The 22,586-nt window shown below is 38.2% G+C and overlaps 1 protein-coding gene across 1 annotated transcript in view; it reads left to right on the forward strand.

The window, feature by feature from the left end:
• Window positions 1–22,586, forward strand: part of DNAH17 (dynein axonemal heavy chain 17) — a 258,405-nt gene that overhangs the window by 51,680 nt on the left and 184,139 nt on the right. Inside the window, exons 18-24 of the mRNA XM_036755900.1 lie at window positions 1,090–1,272; window positions 3,322–3,576; window positions 4,162–4,331; window positions 5,242–5,464; window positions 7,626–7,742; window positions 8,235–8,321; window positions 10,473–10,625. Of these exons, the coding sequence (XP_036611795.1) occupies window positions 1,090–1,272; window positions 3,322–3,576; window positions 4,162–4,331; window positions 5,242–5,464; window positions 7,626–7,742; window positions 8,235–8,321; window positions 10,473–10,625 (1,188 nt within the window). The remainder of the gene's footprint in view (window positions 1–1,089; window positions 1,273–3,321; window positions 3,577–4,161; window positions 4,332–5,241; window positions 5,465–7,625; window positions 7,743–8,234; window positions 8,322–10,472; window positions 10,626–22,586) is intronic.

Consider the following 22,586-nt stretch of genomic DNA (forward strand, 5'->3'; position numbering starts at 1 on the left):
GTCTCTCTCAGTCAGCCTGGCCTAAGTTTTAGCCCTGTTTGCACTATTTACTAACTATGTGATTTGTCTTGAGAGACAGCATGGCATAGTAATTGCTGTACTAGACTTAAAATCAGAAAGGCTTGGGTTCAAATTTTGCATCAAATTTTGCTGTTTGACTGAGCCATCGATTGCTTCAGTTGTAAAATGGGGATAATTATATCTGCAGTACCTCCCTCAGAGGACTCTGATGAGAATTAAATGAGGTTATATCTTTATCTATGTCTATGTCTATGTCTATATCTATATCTATATCTATATCTATATCCATATCCATATCCATAGATATAGATAGATATGTATGTGTACACATATATACATACACACACACGTACACACATATACACATATACGTATCAGTTCGCAAACTTTGTGAAAGAGTAGTGGATAGAGTACTGATCTTGGAATCAGGAAGACTCATCTTCCTGAGTTCAAATCCAGCCTCAGATACTTACTATCAGTGTGACCCTGGACAGGTCACTTAACCCTGTTTGCCTCAGTTCCTCATTTGTAAAATGAGCTGGAAAAGAAAATGGCAAACCACTCCAGTATCTTTGCCAAGAAAACCCCAAATGGGGTCACGAAGAGTTGTTCATGACTGAAACTATTGAACGACAACAATTGCAAACTTGAGAGTGCTACATGAATACCTTTATGGAATTTCCAAGCATTATGATTAATAAAGCACAAATAAGATTTTTTAAAAAACCCCAGGTAATACAAAATCCATTTCTATTTCATCACAAACGCAAATACAATTATTTTTGTAGTACACTTATCCTGTGATTTTTTTTTTCCTTAGGCTGACATTGAGTCTATATTCCCTAAATATACATAATCTGTATTTTGGGGAAAAGCAACCTAGCAGAATTTCTGGAAGGGGAGCCAAATTGGCTTAGAGTTAAAAAAAAAAGTCATGCATATTTCATAAAATGGATTATCTGCCCAATGGTCATTGAGAAACCACTGTAAGAGGAATGACATATAAAGTTAGAAGTAAATAGACCCATTATATCAAAGAAAATAATCCTGGGGATCATCTGTTCTCAGGAAACTGTTGCTCCTCTCTTTGAAGTGAGGATGGAATTAGATGAAGATGTGTTAACATACAATCCGTCTCTGGAAATTGGAATAGAAAGTGGCTTCTTCACGCTAATAGAAAGTCTGATAAATGACATATACAACACTGCTAAACTGATTCCACGACTGGCAAAAGGGAGGCTGAGTTACAAGGTGAGCCTTTCCTTAATTCAGCTTTTATGTGTCAATTCTCTTGGGCCACTTCCCCACCTTCCATTCACACGGTAAGGCTGAGGCCCCTGCTTCTTCCTTGGGATTCTAGGGCAGTGTTGTCATATCAAATTTAAATAGAAGCAGATCCCTGCAGTCACATAGTGACCTAGGAAATTGTAAATAATATTACCTATGTTGTATTTTTTGTTGTTGTTCAACATCTCCCAATTATATTTTAATCTAGCTTGGCCTCATGAGTTTTGCAGCCACAGGTGGCCAGTGGACCACCAGGTTGACACCTACGATGGAGGGGGTGACCCTGAGGGATTGGGGGCAGGGTTTTCTAGTACTTTGCTCCCACATCCCCAGCCAATGTGCTCCCAGGTATCTTAACTAGTTGACATCGTTCCAATATCCATTTGCTTTTACAAAAGGGTCTTTACTGAGTAGCTGTATAGCACAAAAACATATCCCCTATTGCCTCTGCGCAAAAGTGGGGCCTCAAGAGCCATCTATTCCAGCTCCCTCATTTTCCATTTGAGGAAACTCAAGTCAAGGTAGATGAAGTCTATAGTGATTTCTTGCTCTAAATCTATGATGCTATGAAGTTGTGAGCTGTTATCATCCTCTTGCCTTCAGAAACAATCAAGCAACACATATTCCTGAACATGAATGGGAGAAAATTTCCCCTTCCTACCTTCTTTCAACCTTCTAACAGCCCCCTGAAAATAGCTCTCTCTTACCACTTCAAAGTGAGCCCAACTAAACTCCTGCTGCTGATGCTGGATGCCTGCTTTGTCTGTCTGCTGGTTCAACACTCTTCCTACCTGCCCCTCAAACCGCTTCGGGTCAAGTTTCTTCATAGGCAGAATAATTCTAATCAAGCTGAAGATGTCAAGGAATGGAGCTATAACCACATCCACCTTAAGCTAACTACAGAGTTTATTTGGAGGCAGCTGGCAGCTCCCCCCTCAGATTACTTGGGTGAAGCCAGCCAAGTCCCCTACACTGTCAGCCTCAGCTTCTTCAACTATGAAAAGGATCATAACAGCAGCACCTACCTAGCATGGCTATTGTGAGGATCCAATGAGGTAATATTTGTAAAAACTCTTGGTGGGGTACCTGGCGCACAGTAGGCACTATATAAATGCTTAGTCCCTTCCCTACTGCTATGTCCTTTTGTCAGCCTCTGCCCTCTTTGTCTGCTCTAGGAAAATGAAAGTCAAGTGTAAGTGCTCTCAGAAGGTCGGCTCTATAAAGAAGTAATACAATCACTGGATGGCTTATGGCCTTCGGTGTCCTTTTATGCTGAAGTACACAAAGGGGCAGCTAGGTGGTGCAATGGATAGAGTTTCAGGCCTGGAGTCAGGAAGATTCCTCTTCTTAAGTTCAAATCTGGTCTCAGACACTCACTAGCTGGGTAATCTTGAGAAAGCCCTGTTTGCCTCAGTTTCCTCATCTGTAAAATGAGTGGGAGCAGGAAACGGCAAACCACTCCAGTATCTCTTCAAAGAAGACCCTAAATGGGATCACACATAATCAGATGTGACTGAAAATGACTGAACAATAACAGCACAGAGGGAATCAGTGCTTCTCAGAAACGTTCCAACCTAGGGCAGGCAGAGAAGTCATGGCGGCTGCTCTCACGTATATTCATCTGTCATTCTAATTCTTTCTACATGTCACTTCCTTGGGACAGAGGAGCCTGATCTAACCAGTTACATCAAGAACCATTCTGACCTTTCTCTTCTGCATCTAAGACCTCACATAGCCAACTCCGTCTCTTTCCATAAGGCCCACCATACTGGCTGCTCCCTGAAGACTATTTTAACTTTAAAAAATTGTTTAAAAACTTTTTAAAAAACTTTAAAACTAAAAAAAATTTAAACTTCCATTTTTAAGGCTATAGTAGCCTTTTCATTGATTACAAGCAAATTCCCAGGGGAAAAAATAAAAGCTAAATTTAACTGTGAATGTGAGCACCACTTTCATCTAATCTAATCTAATCTAATATTTCATCTTTCATCTTCCTTGCCCTTCTCCTTTCAGGCTGACCTAGAAGATAATAACGACCTGTTAGAAATGAGAGAAGAAGTCACAAGCCAAGTTTATACCACCATGAAGCAGGCGGAGGAATATCAAGATTCCTTTGAGAAATACTCTTACTTATGGATGGATAACCTCCGTGAATTCATGCAGCACTTCTTGACTTATGGACGCATGTTCACAGCGGAAGAACTAGATGCTCACGCTGAAGAAAACCTCCCCAAAACACCCCCAACTCTAGCACAGTTTCAGCAGCAGGTGATATTAGAATGACAACAATCAAGGCACCAAGAAGGACTTTAAGAATTGTTACTTGATGTTGGGGGGAGGGTGTATCCAAATAACTCTTAAGTCACCTTTATACAAGACTTACCCACCTTGTAGGTTATCTGTAGAAATTTCTAATCTGCTACTGGCTTCTCCCTGCAACTCAAAACATTTCTATGCTATGTTTTCATGAGATAGGATTTGCTCAGGGAATACAAATTAATTTTTAATATTAGCCCAACATAATTAGAAGGGAAAAATGCTACAAGTCATATACATTTCAGACAAATGGAAATAATTTCCTAGTTATCTGAGTTTTTCAAAAGTTTATTTGTGTCATTATCCCATTTCATTAACCTGGGTAATTAGGAGTTGTTTGCAGTTCATTTTCTACTTTATCGGTACTTTAAGACTCACCCTAGACTCCTGAGATGATGCAGGGTCAGGGTGCCTATGAATACTGCCCTCCGACTTCAGATAGAAGCCACCCTCAAAAGATTCTAATTCTCTGTGCTCCCTAAGAAAATCACTAGTTCGTTTTACAGTTCTAATGTGACCCCGATGTATGCTTTTCAGATTGATTCTTATGAGAAGCTTTATGAGGAAGTCTCCAAGTTTGATAACAGCAAAGTATTTAATGGTTGGCTGCAGACTGATTGCCGTCCATTTAAACAAGCCCTTCTCAATATCATTAAACGGTGGAGCCTCATGTTTAAGCAGCATCTGATCGACCATGTTACTAATAGGTGGGAAGTTCTGATATTCTTCATTTAGATTCATCTTCATTTGATGAATGACGTCTGTCTTGAAAATGAAAACTCATTAGTCTGGGTTGTCTCAGGATCCCATCCTGCTGTGAAGAGATAGATACCTACATAGTATAAATTCCATCATCATTCTTGTAGTCCCACTATCTGCAAAATGAGGATCCCACAATTTCTGAGATACCTGAGAAGCCACAGTATTCTATGATTCCCCTTAAAATTCCTGGGCAATTTCCCCACTGTAGGGAAGGCAAGTGTTTATTACGTTGGGTCATTAGGCTAATCCAAGAAAGGGGATCAAAGGCAGAAATTCTAAAGGCTCTAGGTTGGGGGCATCTAGATTCAGGGCTGGGTCTCACGTATCACTAAGGGAGGCGAGGTGTGGAGGGGATGGCCCAGAATCTGCTCTAAGGCAAAGGAAGGAGACAGGACCTTGTTGAGGATGAGCCTTGACGATATTATGGTCCCGGTGTCTAAGACCTCACCCTGCTCTAAAGACAGCATACTTCCAGTCAAGTGGAAGAGTTCGGATCCAGGAGGCCATAGGTCCAGTTCATTTAGCTATCCTAGCCAGAGGCTGTTGCTTCCTCATCCCAATGGTTATCTGAAGCTTTCACTTTTTTCATTGTTCAACTGTTGTCCCCCATGCATGTAAGACTTTCCCACCTTAATCTACTTATTGCCTGCAGAGAACACGCCATTAAAATAAATGGATACCTCCAGATACGTACTCCCGTCATATATGCCAATGCTTTCTACTTGGCTTGGGCCCATTTGTCTGTTTTTCTAACTGGATATCTCTGTCCCATTATCCATTTTAATTCTCTTTTTGTAATTCTTAGATTATGAGTCACAAAGATTATTGACTACTTTACAAATTACTGTCTTTTAGCTTGGCTGATCTGGAAGCTTTCATGAAAGTAGCCAGAGCAGGTTTAACAAAGCCTCTAAAAGAAGGTGATTATGACGGTCTTGTATCTGTCATGGGGCATTTAATGAAGGTCAAAGAGAGACAGGCAGCAACGGACAACATGTTTGAACCTCTGAAGCAAACTATTGAACTACTAAAGATCTATGGAGAGGAGATGCCAGAAGAAATACACATGAAGTTACAGGTGAGGTATCTGTTTGCTAACCACTTGTATTACATGGATAATGAATGATTTCGTATAATCAAACAACAAATAATTAAGCACCTACTGTGTGACCAGTGCTGTGACAGGCACTAAGCACTCCACAAGAGAAGTATAAGATATGGCTTCCGAATTGCCTTACGGACTGACAGACTTCTGGTTGTGGGTAAAGTGCCCCCAGCAAGGAAAAATATGAATGTATTTGTCTGAGAATCATGCAAATCTAATTCAAATGGTTCTCAACTGAAAAGGAAAAGAGAAGGAAAAAAAGCTTTCCCCATGTACCATTGATCTAGATACCATAGATGACAGCTACAATATTGGAAGAAGAACGGCAATATATGAATAGAGATATGGGGGTAGAAGAAGGGGCCAGAGACTTTGACCTAGATGGACAGGTGGAAAATAGTGGAATTTAATACCAGCACAACACCCTAGCCAGAGTCTAGCTGCTCGATTTTGCCATCATAGGTTGTCCCGAGAGCTGACAGGACTGTTACTTCAGTGAGAAGAGTAAGCCTTGGGGAACCAATAAAAGATATTCAGGAGGCTGCCAGAAATAATCTGAGACCCCTGCCATGCTTTCCTGGGTGCTGAGATCAATTCCCCTGTTTTCCTCACCCACTTCTTCCCATGCTTTACCCATTCTCTAGGATAAAATTGAATGGAAGGGAAGCCAGCCATGATGTTCCTTCTTTCCCTTCCCTGTCTGTGGCTGCTTTGAGAACAACTGTCTGTAAGTGGTTGTTTTCTCAGTATGCAGGTAGAAATGTATTAAAACCAGGCTGGCCTTTCAAATCTATGCCAAAAACTACTTACTTGCATGTTAGCAGGGAAAATTGTAATGGACAGAAGACAAACTTGAAAGGGAAGCAGATTTCAAAGATTGAGGTTTCATAATTTGGATTTGCCAGTAAAAAAAAATGGATGGAGGTTTGAGCTGTGCGTTAAACTGAGATTATAGTGCATTATAGAGAGAAGGAGAGTAATATTAGGGGCTAGATTCCACTTGATATGTGAACTAATAAAAGGTCCTGTATCGTAAATGATTTGCATGGGTAATTTTACTTTCACTTTTAAACCATTGGCAGCTGCTTTTTTTTTCTTTTTTGGTGCACTTTTGTTTTTGTTTTTGAGACTGGGTCTCCTTATTTAAGTATCTAGGTATCTCTGCTAAGTACAGTAGCCACTCAAAGCTAATACTTGCGGCTGACTGGTATGGAAGCTTTGACTTCCATTTTCTGACCTGAGTGAATTAGTGCCTCCTTTGGCAGGCTAGTGACTCTGGCCTCTCGAGGACTCAGAACTCCCAAACTCCTCAGTCTCTGGAGTAGCAGGAATTACAGAAATACTATTGGAGTTTTAAAAGAAAGCTCATAGTGTAAGAGGGGAATTCATAAAGGAAAGATAAAGGGAGGTCTCCCTCAACCTTGCCAACACATTGACAGCTCAGTCTGTCTTGTTCAACACCACCATCTGCTGCTTAACATAAGACATAGCAGCTAGGAATGCTTTGAAGGAAGCTAGGCATTTTAAGATGAGTAGGTGAAGAGCGTGTTCTAGGCAGAAGGGCCCATGCAAAGGCATAAATCTGAAAATTGCATGTCAGGTGAAGGGAGCATCAAATTAAGCCAGTTTGGAACAATGACATAATACAGTATGTTTGCAAGTGTGTACATAACACACCATAAATTTTGGAAATCTAATTTCCTATATGATTGGTTTTTATTCTTATTTGTGTAATATGTTTGTTGATGGTTACTAAGTTCAAGATTTTTTTAAAAAGGCAGATAGAAGGAATGACCCGTTTGCATGTGAAGGATGGTAAGCATTTTTGCAATGTGCAGAATCTATGAATGTAGTGAAAGGGAGGTCAGATTGATGGGATACAAGAATTAGGACAAGTTGTTTGAGGGTCCTGGAATTCAGAGTAAGAGTTTGGACTTGATATGATGGATTATTAATATAGGACCTCAAATAGGGGTTCAACGTGATGAAAATAGTGTTTGGTGAATATGACTCTAGCTTTTGTGAGTTATGTATATAATCATGAAGTATAGAGAAAAGAAAACTCTCCTTTATCTATTGGGCAAGTATCATAACTGATTTTAAAGATAACCTTTTTATTCATTATTTCTTCCAGGAACTACCAGAACAATGGACCAATACAAAGAAATTGTCTATTCAAGTCAAACAAAACGTGGCTCCTCTACAGGCCAATGAAGTGAATATAATTAGAAGAAAATGCCAACAATTTGAGGTACCACTGTTTATCTCGTGGGAGAAATCCTGTTAAGAAGAGCCATAATTGTTCTTTTTTAACGCTTAGGGCAAGTTTCACAAAATGTACCTAGGTGCAGATAGCATCACAAAATGTTCTCAGATCAACTTTTTGAAGGCAAATTCAGTTGAGGGGAGACAGATCCACAGAGGGGTAGAGGGGAGTTTAACCAAAGGAAAATAGAGGTACTTGCCACCTTATGGTGTCCTATTTTTACTAATTATTCTTGTTAAGTAGGTGCTAAACCCAGTTATTTTTATGATGCTGGAATCTAAAGGCTGTCAGTTCCACTAAATTTCAGCATCTTGGGTAAAGCTCTGGTTTCCGCACCTTAGTAATAACTCTCAGAACCTGCTGGAATTTGGGCCACATGGCATTTACTTTGCAATGACAAACTATATAAACTGGACTGTGAAGTTCATTTTGTCATTTGTTTGAAATATAAAGCCCATATTTTCTTTTTCCTTTTAGCTCAAGCAGCATGAATTTAGAGAAGTTTTCAGACGAGACGCCCCCTTTTCTTATACGGATCCTGCACCCTACAAATCTCTGAATAAGGTACTTAATTCAAAGGCCCAAGGATCTAGCCATCCTTTGTTCAATGATTTATGACAGTGAGAAGTGACATTCTGTGTTGTTTCTTCATTCTTTTATGCTTTAATTCTTGTGAGTATATAGATAAGGCTAAATTTGTCTGACCTCAGAGTCAGAATTTTTATTTCTGTGTAAACGTGGGTGTTTACAAATTGGGCCAGGGGCAGTGGACTTAGCTTGGAGAGAGGAAATGACCATATTTAAGAAATCTACTAAATGATATCTCTCCTTTCTCTTTCCTACCCTCCCCCCCCAACTTCTGAGAGCATCTCATAGCCTTCTGTGTCATTCTTCTCAAAAAATGGGATATAGAAGAATGAGCTCTGGAATTATAGTGAGAGGATCTGAGTTCAAATCCTGTCTCTGCTCTTTAATAGCTAAGTGACTTTATGTAAGTCATTTAACCTCCTTTGGGCTGTTTCCTCCTCTGTAAATTGTATGGGGATTTGGTCTACACTAAAGATTCTTAACCTGGGGTTCCTTGGAAAGATCTTAGTGGGGTACGTGACCTTGGATGTAAAAAAAACCCTTCATTTTCACTAATCTTTAACTGAAATATTGTATTTTCTTCAATTATGAACATAGGTTTAAACATTATTCTGAAAAGACATCTACAGGCTTCACCAGACCTCTAAAGTGTGTGTGCAGGTGGCATAGGAGGGGATCCATGTTTATCCAGGTTGAGAACCACATAAACTCTAAGGATCCCTTCCAGTTCCAAATCCTACACATGTACTGGGGCTATGAGGTGTCCCCTGAAATTTCCACTGGCATCAGTGGGTTGCATGGAAGTCATATTGATGGGTGTGTGTGTGTGTTTAAAATTGAATAGACTTAGGTAACTTTCATAAATCCTGATCCAGAAAACTCCTAGAAGGATGAACCTGATTTGACCTCTCTGGTCAGAGATCAGAGAAGGGAAAAGGGGATTTTTTTTGGCTTTTATTTTTCCCCCAAATATGTTCCAGGAACAAATACGTTTCTGGAACTGATCAAGACCCTTATTAGATCCCATAAATGATCTGACTCTCTTTGCCCCCAAAGCCAGGGACACACTATTGCCATTTAGGTCCCATTTGTATGGACAGTAATATACTTTGCTTACAGTTTACTTATTGTCTCAAAATCTGTTTATGCCAGGAAGGTTCATTTATTCCAAGGGATATTAGTTTATAACCTACAGGTCCCTGGAATGGAAGTGAGTTGAGACAATGCTCTTTGCTGCTATCTACCTTCCATATTGAGAAATGTTAGCAGTGAAATGCAATCCAACTGGCACCAGAAAGAGGGGGATATGGTCCTATGGGACAGGGAGAAGATGGATGGCCAAAATCTTTGCAGTAATGCCAACCCTTATTTTGGCTAGTACTTCAAGCATTGCCCTTTGCCTCACTATTTTGTTTGTTTAATCCAAGCCTAGAATAAGTAGGCAAATAAATGGATCTAAATTTCCCTTTCCTGCCTCTGCCACCCTCAGTGGAGGTTCTAAAAGAGAATAACATTATTACCACATTCATAACAAGAGGAAGATGGAGATGAAACTCAGCGCTAGGACTTGTTCATTCAACATAGTTTACCCACAGAATTGGGGGTGCCTGGGCATCATATGAAAGACGGAGCTAGATGTGGTACTTATTTAATGAGAATCATAGTCTGAATTATTTGGGGAAAAATTGGGAAAAACATATCGTCACAATAAAAAGAGAAACTATTTCATGGGAAAATGAGGAAGCAAAAAACAATGTTCTGTGGAATTTTGTGATGTGAATAGGAGTTTTGTGGGAAAAAATGTAATGCTGTTGAAAATTTTACCTCTGAAATATCAAATTTGAAATAATATATGTATCAAAAGTACTACGTATGGCAATATTTTCATTGTGAGATAGGCTTAATTCTCTTGATTTTATTCCAAAGTTTCTCCAAACCCCATTTATTCTGGGGGTATTCTATACTTTCAAGCCCCCCATCCAGATTAGTATTTATTGTGTTCTGCCAACATATTTCAAGCCCCAAAGTCCTTCATAGCCAAATTAGTTTGCTAAGCATTGGTCTTTGGTCTAAAATAGATTTGGAACCTTTAAATATCATTCTTAGCATTCTTTTTTTTACTTCTAGCAACAAAAAAGCATTGCAGCTATGGAAGACATCATGGAACAACTTTCCAAGTCAGCTGGTTTGTTTGAAGTCTCAGTCCCAGATTATAAACAACTTAAAGCCTGTCACAAGGAGGTACGCCTATTGAAAGAGCTCTGGGATATGATCGTCTTGGTAAGTGATTGGATTGGTGTCATGAAGCAAGTAGATGTTTACTATAATTTTATTCAGTCAGTCTAGTTCAGAGGTGGGGAATTTTATAGACTGGATTCAACTTTAGGCTTAATTTCTTTTAAAAAATATTTTTGTGGATATCATTTCTTTTTCCATCACCTTTGTTTCCCTGCCATCATTTATTTCAAAAAAAGAAAGAAAAAGGAAACGGTTCAGGAAAAGTTAACCAACTACAATATTATACTCATACCCATAGTCTCCCACCTCTGCAAAGAAGGGAGGCACATTCTCACATCTCTTTATTGATCACACAGCGTTCAGTTTCGATTGTTTCCTTGTTGTCCTTTCCATTTACATTGCTATAATACTCACATTTATTGTTTTCCTGGTTTTGTTCACTTGATTTTGTATCAAATCATGTCTTCCCATATTTTTCTGTGTTCATCATATTAATCATTTCTCTTGATTTTCATTTTAATAGCTATTCTCAGATTGATCTACTATGTTTTCAGCTTTTTTCTACTATAAAGAAAATATTTTGTGTATGTGGGAACTTTATTTTTATCCTTGACCTCCTTGGGGTATATATGCCTACCAGTGGGATCTCTGGGCCAAAGAGTATGGGCATTTTAGGCACTTTCTTTGCATAAATTATACCCGGTTTTTAAGAATAATTGAGCCAATTCACAGTTCCACCAGTAGTATATTAATGTGCCTGTCTTTCCTCAGACCCTCCAAACTTGACTCTTCCCATTTCTTGTTGTCATTGACAATTTGTTGGGTATGAGGTAAAACCTCAAAGTTGTTTGACTTACATTTATCTCATTACTGTTATTCAGAGCAGTGTTTAATATTGCTGTTAATAGCCTGCTATTCTTCTTTGAAGAATTGCTTGTTCATCCTCTTTGACTACATCCATTATGGAATGGCTTTTGGTGTTATATACTTGAGTTAGTTCTCTATGTATTTTGAATTTAAGAAACTTATATCTGATGGAAAGGTTTTTCAACTATCTCTCTTCTTATTCTAGTTATAGTTAATTTTGTTTGTACAGACATCTTTCAATTTCATTTAAACACAATTATCTCTTTTGTTGTGATTGTGTCTATCTCTTATTTGCTTAAGAATTTGCCCTGTAGCAAGAGTTAATTAAGGTGGTTGACTTGGTTCTCATCTACTTTTTAAAAAATGATGTGACTTTTAATATTCTAGTATCCAGTTGAGCTTATTGCTGGTCTAAACCTAATCTTTACCATGCTTCTTTCCAGTTTTCCCAGCAATTCTTGTCAAATAGGGACTCCTTTCCCATGTAATCTCTGTTCTGGGGTTTAGTTTTAATAGTTTCAATGATTACTGCTTTCTAATATAAATTGAGGTCTCGAAGTGCTATTCCCCCTTTATTCCTACCTTTGTCATTATTTCTCTTGAGATTCTAGGTCTTTTTTTCCTTCAAATTAATTTTATTATTTTATTAAGCTCTGTAGAGTAAATACTCTTGGTTGTTTGATTGGATTGTATGTTTTTATTTATGTTATAGTTTTGTGGCCTAATCATGACCGATAAATCTCCCTCCATTAATTTAATCATTCTTTATTTCTTTAAAGAGCTCTTTCTAAATTGTATCTATGTATATCTAGAGTGTGGTATGGTAGATCGACTCCCAAATATTTTGTGCATTTTGTAGTTATTTTGAATGGGCTTCCCATTCTACTATTTCCTCTTGAGTCTTCTTGTTGCTATGTATAAGTGCAATGAATATTTATTTTGTATCCTGCTAACTTGCTAGAGATAGTGATTGCCTCATTTTTTTGGCTGATGTGTTAGAATTTTCTAATTTAATCATTATGGCATTAGCAAATAAGGATAGCTTCACCTCTTCTTTGCCTATCCATACGCTTTTAATTTCTCTTTTCTGATAGTCATTGTTAGCATTTCTAGAACTATGTCAGACAACAGTAGGGAAAAGGAAGTAGCTTTGTTTTATTCTTGTATTTGTTGGGAAAACTTCTAGTGTCTCCTCAAATAATGCTAGCATTTAGTTTTTGATACATACTTTTGTCCTTTCAAAACTATGCTTTGAAGAATCTCTAACATAAATGCTGTACTTTGTCCAAGGCTTTTTTTTTGTAACTATTGTGTAGTTTTGAATGCTTTTGTATTTTAATGTAATCATTAATTGCTTGTTTAATTGATTTCTTGATTTTGGAATATCCTTATAGGGGGGTGGAGCCAAGATGGTGGAGTGAAAGCAGGGATGTACAGGAGCTCTCTCACAAATTCTTTCAGATACCTCCTAAAAAGTGAATCTGAACAAATTTGAGAGAGGTAGAATCCACTAGGAAACACAGTGTGACTTATTTCCAACCCAGGAGAGTCTGGAAAGTTGATGAGAGGTATCTGTTGCACCAGACTGGGAAAGCTCTGAGCACACGGAACTACACCCAAACATACCAGAGCACCATACCGGAATGGGAGCAGGCCCAGCCCCTGGATGCTGTGGCGATCCCCAGGCCTCTCGGCACAGGATGGGAGTCTGTTGGAGCTTGGTGGAACAGCAGCTCAGAGCCTATGGCAGCAGAAACAGCTACTCCTGGAGCTATCAGCCCACGGTGTAAAGGTTTGAAACTCACCTTATTGAACTTCCAGGAACCATGATGACTGCGTAAACTCTAAGAGCTCTCATCCTTCCCTTGCTGACCTTGAATAACCAAGAGAATACTGCTGTAGGAGAAACCCTGGAACAGAGGAGCCAGAAGTGGGGGCTCAGCAATCTTTTAGCTCGGGAAGCTAGGGAGACCCTAGGCCCCTTTTGCGGTGATGGAAGGAGACCAGTGCAGGAAGGGAGGCATCCCAGCAAGCCCCACCTTAGCAGACCAGTGGGAGTTCCTGAGTCCCAGGGGTGTGGAGCCAGCAAGTGCCAACACCAGGACCCTGGGCTTGCCTTTGCACAGCCAAGAGAATTGGCAGATACAAGTGCAGACCTAGACTGAGACCACTCATGCTACAACACTAGGGGAAGAGGAGACATAGCAGCCAGACAACCCCTCCCCCACTCCTCATGCTGCAAGCTTCAGTGTAACCCTGGAGAAACTCAGAAAGACTTCGCTGGGCCTCAATCCTTGGCACACACCAACTAGTTCCAGCTCAGCACCAAATGAGCTACAGCAGTACATAGCTTCTCGGTGACAAAACCAGAGGTCACAACACACAAAGCAAGTAAGCAGGAGCTCCCAACATGAGAAGCTTGGGAAAGAGCCCCCTGGGCCCTAGAAGCAGAAATCCACTTTAAAAGCCAGGAAAAAGGCAACCACCATGAAGAAGCAAACTAGAAGAGCAAAAAAGACCATTGAATTATATTATGGGGATAGTGAAGATCAAAGTACAGATTCAGAAGGGGACAGCATGGACACTATACCCACATCTGAAACCTCAAAAGGAAATATGATCTGGTTTCAGGCCCAAAGAGCATTCCTGGAAGAACTCAAGGAGGATTTTAAAAGCCAAATTAGAGAGGTAAAAGAAAAATTACAGAACCTAACAGGAGAAAATGTCTCCTTGAAAAGTAAAATTGGCCAAATGGAAAGAGAGATGCAGAAGCCATCTGAAGAAAACAATTCATTAAAAATTAGAATTGGGCAAGTAGAAGCTAATGACTCTATGAGGCATCAAGAATCAGTCAAACAAAATCTAACAAATAAGAAAAATAGTAGAAAATGTAAAATATCTCATTGGAAAAAGAACCGATCTGGAAAACAGATCCAGGAGAGATAATCTAAGAATTATTGGTCTTCCATAAAGCCATGATGAAAAAAAAAAGAGCCTGGATAATCTCTTCCAAGAAATCATCAAGGAAAACTTTCCCAGGGTCCTAGAACCAGAGGGTAAAATAGTCATCAAAAAAAATCCACCCATCACCCACTGAAAGAGATTCCAAATTGAAAACTCCAAGGAATATTGTAGCCAAATTCCAGAATTATGAGGTCAAGGAGAAAATCCTGCAAGCAGTCATAAAGAAACAATTCAAATATCATGGAACTACAGTCAGGATCACACAGGGCCTTGCAGCTTCTACATTAAAAGATGAAGAGGCAAAAAAAAAAACATTATAGTAGAGGGGAAGAAGAGAGGGAGAAGAGCAGTGTTTGAGCTTTACTCTCATTGGATTTGGTTCAAGGAGGAAATAACATATTCTGTTAAGTATAGAAATCAAACTTGCCCTACAGGCAGTAGGAGGGGAAAGGGGAAAGAAAGAAGGGGTGGTGAGAAGGGAGGGAAGAAGTAGCAAGGGGAACAGCATAAGATAAGGGAGGGGAGTCATTAGGAAAGGAAAACTGAGGAGGGCGGTGGTCAAAATCAAAACTCTTTTGAGGAGTGGAAGGGAAAAGGGAGAAATAAAAGCATAAATGGGGGGGGGGAATAGGATGGAAAAGACACAGATAGTAATAATAACTGTGAATGTGAATGGGATGAACTCTCCTGTAAAACAGAGGCAGATAGCAAAATGGATTAAAAACCAAAATCCTACAATATATTGTTTACAAGGAACACATTTGAAATGGGGATACACACAGGGTAAAGGTAAAAGGCTGGAGTAGAATATATTATTCTTCAGCTGAAGTAAAAAAAAAAAGCAAGGGTAGCAATCCTAATCTCAGACAAAGCAAAAGCAAATATAGATCTAATTAAAAGAGATAGGGAAGGAAAGTATATCCTGCTAAAAGGCAGCATAGACAATGCAGTAATATCTTTACTTACCATATATGCACCAAGTGGTATAGTATCCAAATTGTTAGAGGAGGAGTTAAGGGAGTTACAGGAAGAAATAGACAGCAAAACTATACTAGTGGGGGACCTCAACCTCCCCCTCTCTGAACTTGATAAATTTAACTTCAAAATAAACAAGAAAGAAGTTAAAGAGGTGAATAGAATTTTAGAAAAGATAGATATGATAGACTTCTGGAGAAAACTGAATGGGCATAGAAAGGAATATACTTTTTTTTCAGTGGTACAGGGCACATACACAAAAATTGATCATATACTAGAGCATGAAAACCTCACAATCCAGTGCGGACAGGCAGCAACACTCAAGGCATCCTTTTCAGATCATGATGCAATAAAATTTATTTGTAATAAAGGACCATGGAATGATAGACTAAGAATTAATTGGAAACTAAATAATCTAATTCTAAAGGAATGAGTGGGTCAAATAACAACTCATAGAAACATTTAATAACTTCATTCAAAAGAATGACAATAAGGTGACCAAAACTTATGGGATGCAGCGAAAGCAGTTCTTCGGGGAAGTTTTATATCTCTAAATGCTTACATGAATAAAATAGAGAAAAAGGAGATCAATGAATTGGGCATGCAACTGAAAAAGCTAGGAAAAAAAAACAAATTGAAAATCCCCAATGAAATACCAAATTAGAAATACTAAAAACCAGAGGAGAGATTAATAAAATTTAAATCCAGAAAACTACTGAACTAGTAAATACAACTAAGAGCTGGTGTTATGAAAAAACCAATAAACTTGATAATCCTTTGGTCAATTTGATTTAAAAAAAGAAGAAAACCAAATTACCAATATCAAAAATGAAGAGGTTAAATTCACCTCCAATGAAGAGGAAATTAAAATAATAATTAGGAATTATTTTGCCCAATTGCATGCCCATAAATTTGATAATCTTAGGGAAATGGATAAATATTCACAAAAATATAAATTGCCCAGGTTAACAGAAGAGGAAGTAAAATACCTAAATAACCCCATCTCAGAAAAAGAAATTGAACAAGCCATCAATGAACTCCCTAGGAAAAAATCTCCAGGGCCAGGTGGATTTACAAGCGAATTCTATCAAATATTTAAAGAACAATTAATTCCCATACTTTATATACTCTTTGGGAAAATAGGTGAAGGAGGAGTCCTACCAAATTCTTTTTATGACACAAACATGCTGCTAATACTTAAACCAGGAAGAATCAAAACAGAGAAAGTTATAGACCTATTTCCTTAATGAATATAGATGCAAAAATTTTAAATAAAACATTAGCAAAAAGATTACAGCAACTTATCATGACAATACACTGTGACCAGGTGGGATTTATTCCAGGAATGCAAGGCTGGTTGAATATTAGGAAAACTATCAGCATAATTGATCATATCAACAACAAAACTAGCAGAAACCATATGATTATCTCAATAGATGCAGAAAAGGCTTTTGACAACATACAACATCTATTCCTATTAAAAACACTAGAAAGCATAAATGGAATCTTCCTTAAAATGATAAGCAGCATCTACCTAAAACATCAGCAAGCAATATACATAATGGGGATAAGCTAGATGCATTCCCAATAAGATCAGGGTGAAATAAGGATGTCCATTATCACCCCTATTTTTCAATTTGGTACTAGAAATGTTAGCTTTAGCAATAAGAGAAGAAAAAGAAATTGAAGGAATTAGAATAGGCAAAGAAGAAACTAAGTTATCACTCTTTGCAGATGATAGAGAATCCTAGAGAATCAAGTAAAGAACTACTTGAAATAATAAAAGACTTTAGCAAAGTTGCTGGATACAAAATAAACCCACACAAATCCTTGGCATTCCTATACATTACTAACAAAACCCAACAGCAAGAGATAGAGAAATTCCATTTAAAGTTACTATAGACACTATAAAATATTTGGCAGTCTACCTGTCAAGACAAACCCAGGACCTATATGAACACAATTAGAAAATACTTTTCATACAAATAAAGTTGGATCCAAATAAATAGAAAAACATCAGTTGCTCATGCTTAGGCTGAGCTAATATAATAAAAATGACAATTTTACCTGAATTAATTTACTTATTTAGTGCCATACCAATCAAACTAGCAAAAAATTATTTTGTAGAGCTAGATAAAATAATAACAAAATTATCTGGAAGAACAAAAGGTCCAGAACATCAAGGGAATTAATGAAAAGAAATGCTAGGGAAGGTGGCCTAGCCATACCACGTATTAAACTGTATTATAAAGCAGGAGTCATTAAAGCTACTTGGTATTGGCTAAGAAATAGAGTGGTGGATCAGTGGAATAGGTTCTGTACACAAGACACAGTAGTCAACGAATATAGCAATCAACTCTTTGATAAACCCAAAGAGTCTAGCTTCTGGGTTAACAATTCACTATTTCACAAAAACTGCTGGGAAAACTAGAAAATAGTACGGTAGAAACTGGGCATAGACCAATATCTTATATCATATACCAAAATAAAGTCCAAATGGGTTCACAGTTTAGATATAAAGACTGATACTATAAGCAATTTGGGAAAGCAAGGAATAGTTTACCTTTTAGACTTCTGGAAAAGGGAAGAATTTATGACCAAACAAGAAATGGAAAGCATTACAAAATTCAAAATGGATAATTTTGATTACATTAAATTGAAAAGTTTTTGTACAAACAAAGCCAATGCAACAAAGATTAGGAAGGAAGCAGAAAATTGGGAAAGAATTTTTACAATCAGTGTCTCTGATGAAGACCTCATCTCTAAAATATTCAGGTAACTGAGTCAAATTTGTAAGAATACAAGTCATTCCCCAATTGAGAAATGGTCAAAGGATATGAACAGGCAATTTTCAGAGGAAGAAATTAAAGATATCCGTAGTCATATGAAAAGAGAAATGTAAATCAAAACAGCTCTTAGGTACCACACCTCTCCTGTCAGATTGGCTAACATGACAAAACAGGAAAATCATAAATGCTGGAGAAGATGTGGGAAAATTGGAATACTGTTACATTGTTGGTGGATTTGTGAATGGATCCAGCCATTCTGGAGAGCAATTTGGAACTATGCCCAAAGGGCTATCAAAGTGTGCATACCCTTTGACCCAGCAATACCACTTCTAGGGCTATATCCCAAAGAGATAACACAAGTGGGAAATGGACCCATATGTACAAAAATATTTATAGCAGCTCTTTTTGTGGTGGCAAAGAACTGGAAATCAATTGAATGCCCATCGACTGGGGAATGGCTAAACAAGTTATGGTATATGAATGTAATGGAATACTATTGTGCTATAAGAAATGAGGAGCAGACAGACTTCATAATTGAAAGACTTGAAAGACTTACATGATCTGATGCTGAATGAGGGAGCAGAACTAGGAGAATATTATACATGATTGCAGATACACGGTATCTGTGATGACTGACTTTGATAGACTTGGTTCTTCTCAGCAACATAAGGTTCAAAGACAGCTCCAAAAGACTCATATCGAAAGAGCTATCCACATCCAGAGAAAGAATTATGGAGTTTGAATGCAGATTGAAGCAAACTATTTGCTCTCTTTTTTTCCTTCTTTTTTGATTTTGTTTCTTCTTGCTTATGGTTCATTCCATTGGTTATAATTCTTCTTTACAACTTGACTGTGTGTAAATAAGTTTAATGCAAAGGTATTTGTAGAACTTATATCAGATTACATGCTGTTTTGGGGGGTAGGGGGAAGAAGAGGGAGAAAATTTGGAACTCAAAAACTTGTGAAACTGAGTGTTGTAAACCAAAAATAAAAAATAAATTAAAAAAAGAATGTAAAAAAAAAAGAAATCTTCTTGTATCCCCGATATAAATCCAATTTGATTCTACTGAAAATGTTTTGGATATAGCAGTGTAGAACTTTTGTCAGGATTTTATTTAAAATTTTTTAATTACTACTCATTAATAATACTATCTAAGGTTCTCTTTCTTTGATTTATACTTCTACGGTTAAGCTATAAGGACTATACGTAGTACCACCTTCAGGACTCACCAGCCCAATTCACACCACCACTGGCAGGTTAGGTCCCCATGCAATGGCTGTTGCTACTCCAAGTGTTCTAGGGGTTACCATGTGGGTGGCTATCCTCTTAAAAGCTAGCTCACAAGCCCCTATCAGTGTGCTTCCTCTCAATCAGTTCTTTAACAAATGCATTTGCTCAAATGGTATAGCAAGGACAGCAGGTTCAAAGCATCTCTCCCAAACCTTGGAGGCACATTCTTACAGAAACACACCCAGAATCCGGACACTGGGAAAAGTAGGCACTAAATTAAAATACAATGATAGTGAATACATGTGTAGGGGACACATGGCCAAGGCTACCATGGTTCTGGTACTGCAGATCCTTGATATCCTTTCTTGTTCCAGAGAGTCCTTGTGAAGTTTCTTGAAGTTTCTCTATCATTCAGCTGTGCTGTCTTTTTCACTGAACCAGCTCCTTGCAGACCATGGTGTCTCTGATAGAGGGGCAGTAATTTAGCTGGGCAGCTCCTCCTAGGGTGCGGTGGCCAGAACGGGCAGCATGCTCCTGGGCTTCTCACCAGGCTCCATGCCACTTTGCAGGTGGCACAGCCACTGTCCTTTTCTCAGTGTGGGGTACTTCTGCTGGATGATTTGATCTACTGAGCTTGCTCTTCAGTGGGCCGCTGCAGTCTCTTTTCCACCTTCAGCCCCTGAGTGGCCTGCTGTCTTTACAGCTGGAGTGCTACCTAGCTTTTTTCAGTGAAGGCACTGACCCTTGACTGAGGATCAACAGAAGTTTCTTCCCTTTGACAATCTACCTCAACTCTGAGGTAAATTGTCACCTCCAGGCAGCGGATTAGAAGTTTACCTTTCCTTTGGACACATTTTTCCTGTAGAAATGTCCTTTCCCTCCTTAAGCTATTCTATGTTGCCTTGTGGTGTTTAGCTTCAGTTCAATTATTTTTATCTCGTAAATTCTTAGGGGAATCTTATATAAATGAGTGACTAGGGACTTAAAAGTGTCCCATGGGTCCATTTAGTTTTCTTCTGGAGAGCCAAATGTTAAATATTCACTAGCATACCACTGCAGTTACTGCATACCACTGGGTTATCACGTGGCCCAAAACAGACACTAAAATTTCCACATAGTCCATGTGGTCTACTGGAAGCAGAAAGGACAACTCTGATTCAATTTAGGTTTTTAAATTTGTAAACTTCTTCCAGGAGACCTAGCATTCTTTTTTTTTTCCAAAGTTTTTTTTTTTTTTTGGAGTCAACTGGGATTAAGTGGTTTACCCAGCATCACATAGCTAGTGTCTGAGACTAGATTTGAACTCAGGTCCTTCTGACTCCAGGGTCAGTGTTCTATCCTTGTGCCACCTCACTGTCTGAGACTTACCATTCTTATTTTTTGTTACATTTAATTTTTCTTTTAGTTTTTCCTCAGTTACACGTAAACAAAAATTTTAAACACCTAAAAAATTTTGAATTTCATATTTTTCCCTCCTTCCATCCTCTCCCCTCTCCTTGAGAAGGAAAGCAATTTTATATAGATTATACATGTACAACCATGAAAAACTTTCCCATATTAGCAATATTGCAAAAGAAAATGCAGACCCCCAAAACCTGCCAAGAATAATAAAGTTTATGTATGTGTATGTATGCATGCATGTACAAGTATGTACATGCACATATATACACATACACATATACATATATACATATATGTGTGTGTATACACACACATGTGGACATGCACTTCAATCTGCATTTAGACTCTATCAGTTCTTTCTCTGGAGGGGAATAGTATTTTTTCTCCCCCCCTTTTTTGTTTAGTATTTTATTTTTCCCCAGTTACATGTAAAAACAATTTTTAACATTCTTTTTAAAAATTTTGAGTTCCAAATTCTGTCCCTTCCTTCCTCCCTGCCCGCCCCGCATTGAGAAGGCAAGCAATTCAACATACATGCGACCTATAATTCTCAAGTTACCTTTGTGCATCTTGTTTTCTTGTTACTCACTTAGGCTTATAGAAAAGTCTTTTCATGTTGTTGCTTTTCACTTCTGACAAACTTTCTTCTGTATTATGTTTATGTTATAAATATCTCAATCTCATTTTCATTCTTTAAAGAGATTCTTTAGCATGAATTCATTTTTTAATCTGATAATTATGTTTTTAAAATTTGTGTTGAGTTCCAATTTCTGACCTATAATTATTCCTTATTTGTTCTTTTGTGGGTTTCATTTCTTTTTTGAACTGTTTCTGAATTTCTTGTGGTTTGTGATCCTTGGGGAGTCTACAGAATTTGTTTTGTATCAGGTATTATTTGGTTCTCTTTACTTCATATTATATTTGCTAAGAGAGCTTTATATTTTCTTATTTGTTATTTCTTTTTGTTTTTAGGATCTTTCCTGCTTATTTGTCTGGGGTTTATTCATTGGATCAGTATTGAGGATTTTTGCTTGATATTTTTGGAGTTTCAGCCTTGTTTTATTTTCCTGTCACTCATTTTCTGGCCTTCCTTTTTCTGATGAGCAGACTGCAGAGGCTGAGCTGCAAGGTTACTTCAGCCTCCTTATAGTGCCTAGAGTTGACCATGCTGGGTTCTGCCAGGGTAACCTCTCTGAGGGCAGGGCTAGCCCCAGATGGGTTTCAGTTCTATTTCCTTCAGGCCTGATTCAAATGTCCAAGATGTACCCTTCCCTGTTCCTTCCTTTGCTCACCTCATTTCCTTCATGGTAGAACAGAGTCTCTTTATGGATGGTCTTAAGTTCAGGCAGAATCATTGCAGCTTTGGGGTACTATCCTGGGTAAGATCCTACATGTGAATTTTCTTGTGCTCCTGTCAGGGACATGTAGAGGCTGGTGGGGGAATGATGCTGAGTAGGCACTTAAGTATTAGCATTTTACCTTGTTAGGGATTCAGTCTTCTGTGGAATTAGTTATAATTACTGTACATCTGATGCATAATAACGTTTATGGGAGTTGGAGGGTTTTTGAAGAGGTTTAGAGAAAAGTGACTAATCTGTGTCTTGCTACTCACGCCCTTTAGACTTAATTTCATTCAACTGGTGGGGGTGTGTATACAAATGATAAAAGAGAACATTCCCCTTTATGTCTATGGTTGCAAAAGTGCAATATGAATAATGAAGCTGTGTGTGGGAGTGTGGCGGGGAGAGAATGGAAATCACCAATAAGTGATCTGCC

The sequence above is a fragment of the Trichosurus vulpecula genome, chromosome 4 (assembly GCF_011100635.1).
Source record: "Trichosurus vulpecula isolate mTriVul1 chromosome 4, mTriVul1.pri, whole genome shotgun sequence".
Classification (NCBI taxonomy): domain Eukaryota; kingdom Metazoa; phylum Chordata; class Mammalia; order Diprotodontia; family Phalangeridae; genus Trichosurus; species Trichosurus vulpecula.